The sequence below is a fragment of the Protopterus annectens genome, chromosome 8.part0, assembly GCF_019279795.1.
Source record: "Protopterus annectens isolate FY-2018-M chromosome 8.part0, PAN1.0, whole genome shotgun sequence".
Classification (NCBI taxonomy): Eukaryota; Metazoa; Chordata; order Ceratodontiformes; family Protopteridae; genus Protopterus; species Protopterus annectens.
The window spans coordinates 1,423,243,040-1,423,255,243 of NC_056741.1; the positions used below are offsets into that span (position 1 = coordinate 1,423,243,040).

The 12,204-nt window shown below is 35.3% G+C and overlaps 1 protein-coding gene across 1 annotated transcript in view; it reads right to left on the reverse strand.

Annotated features, from left to right (window-relative positions):
• Positions 1 to 210: 210 nt before the first annotated feature.
• Positions 211 to 12,204, reverse strand: part of LOC122809482 — a 37,141-nt gene continuing 25,147 nt past the window's right edge. The window contains exons 9-12 of the mRNA XM_044081028.1: positions 11,837 to 12,003; positions 11,621 to 11,731; positions 3,728 to 3,840; positions 211 to 3,279 (exon numbers count right to left, since the gene is read on the reverse strand). Of these exons, the coding sequence (XP_043936963.1) occupies positions 3,748 to 3,840; positions 11,621 to 11,731; positions 11,837 to 12,003 (371 nt within the window). The 3' untranslated portion in view covers positions 211 to 3,279; positions 3,728 to 3,747. The remainder of the gene's footprint in view (positions 3,280 to 3,727; positions 3,841 to 11,620; positions 11,732 to 11,836; positions 12,004 to 12,204) is intronic.

Here is a 12,204-nt window from a genome sequence, read left to right on the forward strand (position 1 = left end):
GATGCAGTTGTGATGAGAGCTACATTATTATAGTCTTACAGTTTCAAAAACAGAAATGTTTCTTTTCAGGAAAGAAAACAGTTTTGTTCCTGAAAAGATATCCATGTGTGCATACATACACATACATACACATATGCAACATGTGTTTTATATATATATATATATATATATATATATATATATATATATATATATGCTTTATTTCTGGTAATGAAACTGGTTCACAGTTTTAACATTACATATTAAATGGTACATGTAAGTGGAATTTTCTGGTCAGCTTCATACTTTACGGAATTTTTTAACCCCAAAATCAAATAAAATAAAGTTGTATAGTACAAAGCAATAAATGTTTTATTGATAAAATTCAGAATCAAAGTAAGTGAAGATAAAATTGTTGTCCTACTGAAGAAACAATGGAATGTAAACAAAATAGTAAGTGAAATGCCTTTAAACGCTAATATAGCATTCCTATTAATAACAGGAAAGGGCAGAAGAAATAGTTGTATATTCTTCTAAACAATTATGTTAATTGCTCAAACTATTGTTTCACCATCAGCAACCCACTTTTTACATGGAGTAGTGGTGTCACATTAGCATTAGTGACTGTGACCAAATTACCAACAGTCAATATTTATATGACAGTGACTTTCCCTGAAACACACACAGACCATTGTTTAATGAAGTAAAATGCAACAGTGCTCTCACACTGCACATTTCATGAAAATGTATATAAATGTTAGTTTTCACCCCTTTATTAGTCACAGTATGCTGATTTAGTATGGCACCGCATGAACTAAAATCACATTTAGTGTTACGTAATGAAATGGCAAATGAAAGCATGTTGCCTAGCTAATGCCTGGTGATATTGTATAGACAGAATAATAGGTGGGAGTCATTGTTACAGTACATACTCAGTGACTAGTTTTGCTAGTTGGTGTTATGCTTTGTAAGTGAAGAGGATACTATACACTTGGCACCTTCACAAGACTGCTATGAGATATCTTGCAAGGAAATGGGTTTTAATATGACCACTATCCTACTTATGTTGTATAACTGAAAGAAGATTAATTAGATACTAATATATGTTCATGCTGCATTAGTGCTTTAGTATTACATTGGATGGTATTCCTGAATACTGTTATGCAATGCAGTCAGCAGATAATATGCAAATGAAAGTAGAATATCATTTTTTGAGAAACACTTAATATTCCTAAGTAAAAAATGGTTCATAACAATTTCTAATGTTTGTAAATATTAATGCCCTCTTGTACTAAAGCATCTAAAAAAGATTGCAGATCTTTTACCGAAATACTGCATAGACAGATGTCATTGCTATCAATATTGGTTAATGAATAATGATTCTGTCAAAAGCAGAGTGTTTTTTAGACCTCCCACATAACCAGATGAGTTTTTTTTCTCTTCACATCACAATGACTAAGTTCCTGATGCAGTGGTCTTAGAAACAGCAAAGTTGTTTAAGAGAATACGACACGATTGAACTGCATTTTGCAGGAAGTAAGCTTTTTTTTGTCCTTCGGTATAACTACTGTGCAGGAAAAAAACATTCATATAAAACGACTTATTCACTTACACTTGGTATAATTACTATGTTACCAGGTAAATTATATGTATTTCTAAAGGTATCCTTCATTTTGTTTGGGTGCGATACATATTTCTATATGAAGAGATATAGTTAAAAAATAACATGCAGCTCAGAAGCACAAAACAGTGGGTTTAATGCTACTCCACAAATAACCATATCTTTGTAAATAATCAGTTGTCATTATTTTAGGCTTTTAGGGAGCATATTGGATAGGTAATGGGATTTTCTGCTTTATAGTGATGGACTAATAAATAAACAGAAGTGTAGCTAAGGTGGAGCCCTCCCTGAGGACAAGATTGGTAGATTCTGAATGTTGATGCTGCATTTGTGATCAGGTCTGAAGTGTTTTGTTTTATATTCAAGTGGTTAGATGCAGTTTAAATAAGTAGGACTTTTTTTGGTCCTCCAGTATAAGATGACCTTTTTTCTTAGTGGTGCCTGATCTGGGAATGGCACAGTTTTCAGAACAGCTACCTATGGTTCTGTGCATAAAGGAGACAGTCTTTAATTATGCTTCAAAGTTCATATAGTTTGTGTAGCATGAAACACCATCTGACTGAGATAAAATTCTTTACTCTGACTCAGAATAATTCCACAGCATTTTATATCCTCCTGAAATCTTTTCAGCACCTCATATATAGACATAGTTTACTTTCCTGGAAATGGCAGACAGAGTCCTTATTCTGAAACCAGTTGCAAAAAGAATTAATGGAAATCTTAAAACTGATCAGATCTCACTTATTTCACAACTGCAGGTGTGAAACATAGGAAGAAATCTTGGCAGTTAAAAGTTTAAGAATGAGTAAAACAGTCAATCACAAAATGAATAGAATCAAAATACAAAAAAAATATTTTTTAATTTTAAAAATTACATTTATGTCTTACATTCTGCTATTTCTAGCAAACCAAGGAAGTTTCACAGAAACCAGCTAATTTAGAACCAGATAGTCAAATATATGGATTGCTCTAAAGTCTGATTTGCCAATGAGACAGAGAGAGAGTAATTTCTCAGAAGAAACAGCATCTATACGTGTAAAATGCTTTCTCTCACTACATGCCCTTCTAGACAGAATGGCTCATGCAGAATTCCTTCACCATATGGTGTTTGCAGGGTTCACATGGATAAAAATATACAATTAATCATATAGATCCATGTGCCATGTACTTAGATTGTTTAACTCTGCAGTTTAATTTAAGTAATGTAGTTAAAATCTAGCCATATGCTCTTTTTATGTGTTAATTGGTTCATTGGCAGCAAGTCCATAATTTTTACTACTGGTTCAATCAATAAATGCCTGACTTTGCTGAACTATATGAGCTTTTTATGTTACAATACAGGAGATTTATAGGTAGAATATTAACTTTATAAATTCTTATTTACCTATAAAACTTACGATAAGAAAAAGGTAAAATAACATTTTTTCTTTCCTTCTAGACTTTCTGACTAAATAGTCAGTGTCCATAACTGCAGTTTGTATTTCCATTTAGATGCTCATAATCCATAATGGCTTTAAGGAACTTGGAGCTCTCTTGTAGTTTTCAGCAGAAGATCAGGCTGTAACAATACCAAGACTTTTACCGTCAGGTCACACACTATCTCACTGATAGTTGAATGGTTTCATACAAAAACCACTGGCTACCATTCAGAGATGATGGAAGTAACATTCTTCATATCCCTACAAAAAAAATTTAGATGTCATGAAACTCCCATTGACTTATTATGAAATTGTAAACTACTAGAAAACAATTATATTTAATCTTTGCTCAAAGACAGTTTCATAAAAATAATATACTTTATCATTTTTAAAAAAATGTTACTCAGATGAATAATGGGATTTTAATCATATCTAATGAAGTGCAATATTTAAGAATTTGTTGTTCTACAATATATTTTTTTTTAAGATATTTAAGTTTTTAAGGAGGGGGAAAAGGAAATATTTGTGTATTACACAAATTCTTTCACAGATTGTTTTTTTCTTATAATTTATTCAGGCTAACTGTAAACATTGTATATAGAATGTTATAATATTTTACTTATTTAGATAAATGTAATTATTTATTTATGGAAAAATTTATATAATTTTTTGAGTAAAAAAAAACAAAGATATTTAAGTTCTTTCTTACCTTCCAGGTCAAAACCAGCATCAATAAAAACTGAAGAGTGTCTGAGATTTGTACGCCGAGTCAAAACAAGGCACGTCATTCAGTGCATTGAGCATACTGTACGAAGCATAATCCTAAAATAGAAACATAATCATTAATTATTTTATTATTGCCATAACATGGTGAAATTCATTTCAATTACAAAATTTTTTTTTACTATGTCATACAACAGTTCTAAATCTTGCACCAAATAGCTACGTTCTTTGGAAAGAAAAAAACAAAATAAAATGATCATACCAAAATCACAGAAATGTTTCTAAGTACATCTCTCTTTTTTTTTGTCCTCCCTCCCTTCCTGTATGCCTCTTTACCTGTTTAATAGTTTAATACTCAAATATACACACACACACACACACACACACACACACACACACACACACACACACAAAACAGTGTGTGTGTTTACATATGTACATACATAATGTGTATACATATCTCGGTGTGCATAAGAATGCATGCATGTGTGTGTGTGTGTGTGTGTGTGTGTGTGTGTGTGTGTGTGTGTGTGTGTGTGTTTACATATGTATGCACATAATGTGTATACATATCTTGGTGTGTATGAGACACACACACAAAACAGTGTGTGTGTTTACATATGTACGTACATAATGTGTATACATATCTCGGTGTGTATGAGAATGCATGCATGTGTGTGTGTGTGTGTGTGTGTGTGTGTGTGTGTGTGTGTGTGTGTGTGTGTGTGTGTGTGTGTGTTTACATATGTATGCACATAATGTGTATACATATCTTGGTGTGTATGAGAATGCATGCATGTGTGTGTGTGTGTGTGTGTGTGTGTGTGTGTGTGTGTGTGTGTGTGTATAATGTGTATACATATCTTGGTGTGTATGAGAATGCGTGTGTGTGTGTGTGTGTGTGTGTGTGTGTGTGTGTGTGTGTGCGTGCATATGTGCGCACTATATAAACATCATAAACACATCAGGAGTTGTTTACATATGAGATGGATATGTTTTCAGGTATGAAATCCCCAATATTAATCCTGTTCTGTCACCTTGCTGTTGATAGTGCTGATAATTTATCATTGTAAGTGTCTGCTATAAGTCTACTGGTTTAGCTTACCCACTGTCATGAGGTGACTGTCTTGCCTCATGCAGCTAATAATCTTTGATATATTAGCAGCTAACCTGCCACATTTCAAAGACATTCAGTTGGTGGATTGGGCTCTCTAAATTGGCCATACAAGTGAGTGTGTGTTACCGAGGCACAGCTAGCTTGGATCTAGATGGTGAAATGACATCCCGATCACGTGTGCAAAAAATGGGAAAAGGGGTAGTGGATGGATGGATATTAGTAGGTAATCATAATAGAGAAGTACAAATAGACAAAGACTGTGTACATCACCTTAAGAAGGTTGGAGAATTATATATGACTTGCACATGGATGAGGGGACAGTCAGTGGGTAAGGGTGAAACGTATAGTGTTCCTTTGCTAGGCAAGGGAGTTATATTCCTGTTTTAGACAATGGAATAAGAAAGCAAGTAGGCAATAATAAAATGATTTTCATGTTGACGGTATCCTAATTCTTTATATCTCATATTTAATTTGTAAATGACTGGTGACTGGGGTCTGAAGCCAGAGAGGGATGGGACATCAGAAATTGAAAAACAGAGGTTATATGATGGCTTCAGGGGTATAAAATTGTATTTCCACAAATATCTATGTTACATCTGTAATGATTGTTGTAGATCAGTATGCAATTGAAGTGTGCTGTATCTTTAAGAATCATGTCAAGGCTGTACGTGCACATATAAATTCCAGACACATGCACTCCTTAGCGTCATTTTGTAAGAGCAGCCAGAGTGAGAGCATGCATGATTGCAGTTGTTAGTTTGTAAACAAGTTTACTTAAGTTAGTCAGTAAACTTCTATAGTGATGCGTTTGTATAAAATAACGCTGCTTGAACACAACCCATGAAGGCGCTTCTATTGTATCCAAAGTAGGAGAGCGGCATGGTGTCAGAACCGGGATTGAAGAGAATAAGATTCAGAGCCATGAAATGCAGATACAACAGTGAAGATAAAACTAGGATAAATGAGCACAAGAAGAGCTAATAAAGAATCAAAGGTAATGAGAAGTAGCACGAACTGTTTATTTAATGAGAGAGATAAAACAGGGCATTACAAGGGCACAAACCGCATTACTGAGCAGGTGGAAGGCAGAAAAGTGTGTTGGCTAAAAAGAATGTTTAAAACAAAGGTATTTGTTGAAACGATTAACAGTAAAGCAAAATGAGTATGTTTAAAGATAAATTAGCATATTTAAAGCAATACTGGGTATGTTTAGAGTAAAACAAGCACAAGAAAAGCACATTGGTAATAAAAAGGCCTCAAATGAGCAAAACAAATATAATAAGGGCAAAAAGGGCACATTTAGCAAAAATAAAGCAAGGCAGCCATGTATTTTGGCAAAGTGCTATGTTCTGGCATAGCTATGACTTTGTATTGTATCAAGGGCATAACTAAAGCTAGTCGAAGTATCTCAGAGTGTGTAAAAGTACTTACAGAGTGAGCTTATTACGGTGTATGTAAAGAGTTTATTGTGTGCAAAGTGCAACTATTTCATGAGATACTGTCAATGTATAGCCACTTCGAAAAGCTTCTTGTGCTGGGTGTGTCTATTCGCAAAGTGCCACCACTAAAGAGTGTTTCTTACAGTGTAAAGAATTGCCTAGCCAGGTACTGCCATTTTGGGGACATTTCATTGTGCTGTATGCAGTTATTTGGAAAGTGTAACTACTTCAAAATGTTACTGAGTTTTGGGCAAGAGAAGTCCAATTTTTCACATTGAGCAGTTATTTAATATGTTTCTTACACTGATAACAGGTGATTTATTGCAAAATGATAATACAAGAGCATTACAGTGCCCAAACGTTATTGCACTTGCATTATAAAGTTGTTTGAGATGTTTCTTAAAATGGTGATAAATGACTTTAGTGAAATGATGATAAATGACTTTAGCATTGCACCCAAGAAGTTCATTTTGCAAAGTCCAATTATTCAAAGGTACTGTGAGTTTATTCATTAGCATTATTTCGAAAAGCCGAAAAGGTATAAATTCAGAAGCGCAAAGGCGTTGGACAAAGTTACAAATACTGGCATAAGTTTCTGGCATATGTGCATGAGTGTATGTTTGCGCTTATATGCAAAACCCTTTACTGGTATGTGTTAATATGGCAGATGGATTTCAGAAGCCCCTACCACTTGTATTTGATCAGAATATTTCAGAGAAGTGTAGCATATCTGAGCAAGAGTACAATATTTTTATACAAGTAGCTTATGCAGATAGAGATGCATGCACCAAGGCATTCATTTTGCTAAACCTAGCTGGGTCAGAGGCCATAGAAAGAGAGTGCTCATTTATGTATGCAACTGCCATATATGATTGAGAAGGTGAAAAATGTCATACTGTTGTGCAGGCTGAATCAAGAGAAGACCCAGAGTGTTTGAAGTGCAAGTTCAGAGAAATGTGTAACCCCTAGACAAATATTAAATTAGAGAGCTATTTCTTTTACAAGAGAGAGATCAGAAACTAGGGGAACATTTGCAGCTTACATAACTGACCTGAGAAACAAAGCTAAGACGTGTTGAGAAACAAAGCTAAGACGTGTTGGATTGGTGACTTAAAAGATGAGCTAATAAAGGACAGGCTTGTGTGTGAGAAAGATTTTACTTTGTGACAGTGATTTAATGTTGAGCAAAGCCATAGAGATTTGTCAAATCCATGAGGTGACAGAAAAACAGACAAGTATGCTTGCAAGTCACAAGAGCATGGTTTTAGTTGGCTCCAAAGAAAATGTAGATAGTAAGCAACACATGGTGAACAAAAGTTGGCCCAAACACATGGCAGCTATGAAGTTTCCAGGGAAGAAGTGCAGTTTTCCAGGAAGTTCTAAGAAAGACACCTGCTCTAGCTCAGTGCAGTGCAAGCATGAATCAGCAAAACCCAAGTCTAGATTTATTGTTAACTGTTGCAGTTGTGGTGCAAATCATGAGCCTAACAGAGAAAGTGCTTAGCATTTGGTCAGCAGTGTTAGAAGTGTAAAAAATGGAACCTCTTCCAAAAGTTTTGTAAATCAAGTAAGCCTCACACAGCTGTAAAGAAAGGTCACACAAAGAAGCAAGTTGATCAAGTACAGCCGAAGCAGACAGCTTTCTATGTAGATGGTGTATCAGTGCTTGATGAAAGAGTTGATGCAGAGAATTTATTAACAAGAAGCGACATGTTTTGTACTGTCCAGATTAATGAAAAATCCACAGAGCTTAAAGAAGACACTGGTTCAAAGTGTAATGTTACATCAGCAGACAAATTTGCTAATGTGAGAACTACCGAACAACTCAATGTGGCCAGTAGTGCGAGACTTGCTCCTTATGGAGGTGAAGAAATTCAAACTGAAGGTTCAGTGATGCTTTCATGTTATTTGGCCGAGAACTGTTACAACTTGTTATTCTATGTAGTCTGAAGACCAGTGCAATGGGTACTGAGTCTCAAAGATAGTTTAAGAGTGAATCTGTTTGCTAAATAAGTCCATCATGTATGTGCATTTCCAAGTTCTAATTTTTCTGAAGCCATTTTTTTCAGAGTATGCTGATGTTTTCAATGACAAGTTAGGCAAACTTCCAGTTATGTATTCCATGAAGTTAGACCTCGAGGTCACTCCTGTAGTCAGGCCAGCAAGAAGAGTTCTGATAGCTATGCAGGATAAAGTTAAGACTCAGACAAAATGATGCAGCAAGGTGTGATCTGTCCAGTCACAGAACCAACTGAATGCATGTCGTCCATGGTAGCAGCTCACAAAAAAGACTCAAATGAAATCAGAATATGTATTGATCCAAGAAATCTGAACAAAGCATTAAAGAGACCGTAGCATCCAATGTGCACAGTTGAAGAGGTCATAGCCTTAATACCAAATGTCACTGTTTTCTCTGTCTTGGAGCAAAGAGTTCATTTTGGCAAGTGATGCTTGATAGCAAATCTTCATTTCTAACTACTTTTGGTACTCCATTTGGCAGATACAGATTCCTAACAATGCCATTTGGAATAAATTCTGCAACTGAAGTCTTTCAGTGTGCAATGGAGCAGATTTTTTCAGGTTATCCTTGTGCCATATTAGTAGATGATTTATTGATTGGAGGCAATGGTGAAGCAGAGCATGACAGAAACTTAAAGAAACTTCTAGATAGAGCATGTGAAGTGAACTTGAAGCTCAAATCTCTTAAGTGTAAATTCAGACTTCCAGAAGTTACATATGTAGGTCATTTGTTTACTAATACTGGCTCGAGACCAGACCCAACCAAGCAAGCAGCCATTCAGACTTCCAGAAGTTACATACATAGGTCATTCGTTCATGAGTACAGGCTTGAGATCTTACCTGACCTAGCAAGCAGCAATTCTTGAGATGTCAGCACCAAATAATGTACAAGCTCTATAACATTTTCTAGGCATGGTCAACTATTTAGGCAATGGGCTTTCTGTAAAATTGTGTTTTTCTTACTTTTTAAAAGTGCTATGTATTTTTTATATATTTTTGATGTAAAATAATTCCTCTGCCCAATGTTTCAAACTTGCTGTAATATATATTAATGGTGTTGGGGGAAATATTTTACATCCAAAATATAACACTTTAAAAAAATATATCTAGGTAATTACCTTATTTTGTTAATTCCTTTATCCTTAAATGTTTTGTTTGATGACATTTATTAGAGACTGATGTCTCCAAATGATAACATAAATTTGAGTTTTATTCTAACATAAATCCTCTTATTGAAGTAACTTTTATAAGAACAATAATTAAAATCTGTCCCTATTTTTGAGACTTTGTTCTCCCTTTATTTAATTTATTCATATTTCTTTAGCTGAAACGTCAAGAGGTATGTAATCCTCTTTACTACAATTGCCAGTGGTCAATCTCTCCCATGCAGGCACACATACACACGCACCTCTGCTTCAAAAAATACAAGCCAACACAAATCCTAATGTTGAAGTAATGTTGTGATTTTATAACAGGATCATGTAAACATATATTGCTATTTTGAGCTTTTGTCCCCCGTTTATTTTATGCTTATCCAGATATGTTGAGGTAAGAGGTCAAGAGGTATAACTGCTGCTGCTAGGGATCGCTGTCACTCTTCCCTCCCCTCCCAGCTCCCACTCTCACAAACACACACGTAGTTATTTTAAGGTTTTTTTATTTTTTACTTTACACTCGCTAAACAGAGAAAGTGCTGCTTAGCAGATGGAAATTAACTCCTTGATCGATCTCACTGTTCACTCTCTCTCTCTCTCTCTCTGTCTGTCTCTCATACACACTTACACAGTCTCTTTTACTTTCACACACACATACATATAAATGCACAGTCTCTTCTGCTTTCATGCACTTACACACACAGAAACGTAAACACACTCATACACATGCATACACACACACTTTTTTTCTGTTTTTTATTACACTCCCAAAAAAGCAAAAGCACTGCTTAGCGAGTGTAAAATAATGGCTCAGTCAATCTCAGTTTCACTCACATGCACACATACACTTACACACAGACATGAACACAGATTTATTCTTTCAATTTTCTTTTATTTATTTATTTACTTACATTTTACACTAGCTAAATAGCAGAAGCACTGCTTAGCGAAAATAATGGGGGCCGGGTCTTTTTGTCCAAGCTCCCTTGTGGCTTGATAGGCTGCTATGAAGTGGTGGACTTGTTTTTCAGTGGGCATTACTTCTATATTAATACCTGCTGTAGAACATTCGTTCTCCAATAAAGGTGCAATCTACTGAGTGCCCATTCTTTAATGTAAGATATTTCATAAGGGCTGTTAAAATACTGTGCATAATATTTTCATGTATAAATAGTTCTTCATTATAGTTCACATAGGACTAGGGAACTCTTTTCCCTAAACCTACAGTACAATATAGTTCATGTCTCTCACACCATACCCACATAGATGGTGAGATAAATAGACAGACAAGCAGGTCACTAGTGTCTCCATCAAAAAATGTGCATTCAGAAATGCCTCATAACTAGTGTGCACAGCCTTTGCAATTACTGCACATACTCAGAAGCATCAGAGAACTAACACAGATTATTGTGCACTCCTTGTCTAGTTTGTGCACTCACAGAAATATTAGTCCCAAGATAGTATGTGCCCCCTGTGCAGTTTGTGCACTCACAGAAATATTAGTCACAAGATAGTATGTGCCCCCTGTGCAGTTTGTGAACTTACAGAAATATCAGTCACATATTAGTATGCAAACCCTATAGTTTTTGCATACTCACAAAAACATGCCACATTACTATGCACCTTCTATACAGTTTGTGGACTCACAGAAACATCAATCACATGTTAGTACATGCCCCTTTATAGTTTATGCTCTCAAAGAAACATCAGTGAAGTTAATGTGCATCCTCTGTATAGCTTATTCACTCACAGAAAGGGAAGCCATGTTAGTATGTACCCATTTACCATTTGCTCAGACACATATGGACACACAGAAACATCAGTCACATGTTACGTTTCACCCTCTATACAATTTGTGGACTCACAGAGGCATCAGTGACATGTATGTATGCACCCTTATACAATTTGTGCACTCACAGAAACAGTAGACATAAGTTAGTGTGCACCTCTGTGATGTTTGTGCTCTCACAATACGATCAACCATTATGCACCTCTGTTCTGTCTGAGAAGTCACAGTTTAGTAGCTATCATTTCTGGAACAAATAGGCCAATTGAGCAATGATAGCTGAGTCATCAGATAAAAACTTGGGGAAGCCAAAAAAAAAAAAAAGAAAGAAAGAAAAGAGTACAGATTAAGAACATTTTCTTACCTCATACAGAAAGTCATAGATTTTAAGACTATGACGCTCAAAAAAGTGTAATAACTCCTGGTCACCTTCTTCATTTGCTAAGTGCATTGCAGTTTTGCAGGAGTTAGGAACCTAGTTAAAATAGAAATGCAGTAAATGTGAAGTCAATTGATAAAAATTACCAGGTATAACATAAGAAAGATTAGCACTGAAAGTGTCTCTAAATAAAAAAATTACCTGTTTGTAAGGATTGGCACCCATTTGGAGCAAAATATCCATTCCATCTAAGAGATATTCTTTACGGAGTGTTAGGAATTTTTTAAGCTCGGGTTTTAGGCTACATTTTTCATATTCTTTCACTGCAGCACTATGCGCTAACACAGAGCAGTGCAAGGGAGTGAGACCTATGTGAAAAAACAGACAGATACAGAAACTCAAGAAGTTAACAAGCACAGGAAAACACATGAAAATTCCATGTTTAGCAATAATAAAGAAGTAAACTGTAGCCACATTTATGGTAAGGCATATAAACAAGAAATATTATATTATAAGGCTGCTTTTCTTCAGAGTTTTGCTTTTAATCATGACTAGCTGATTGTACACTG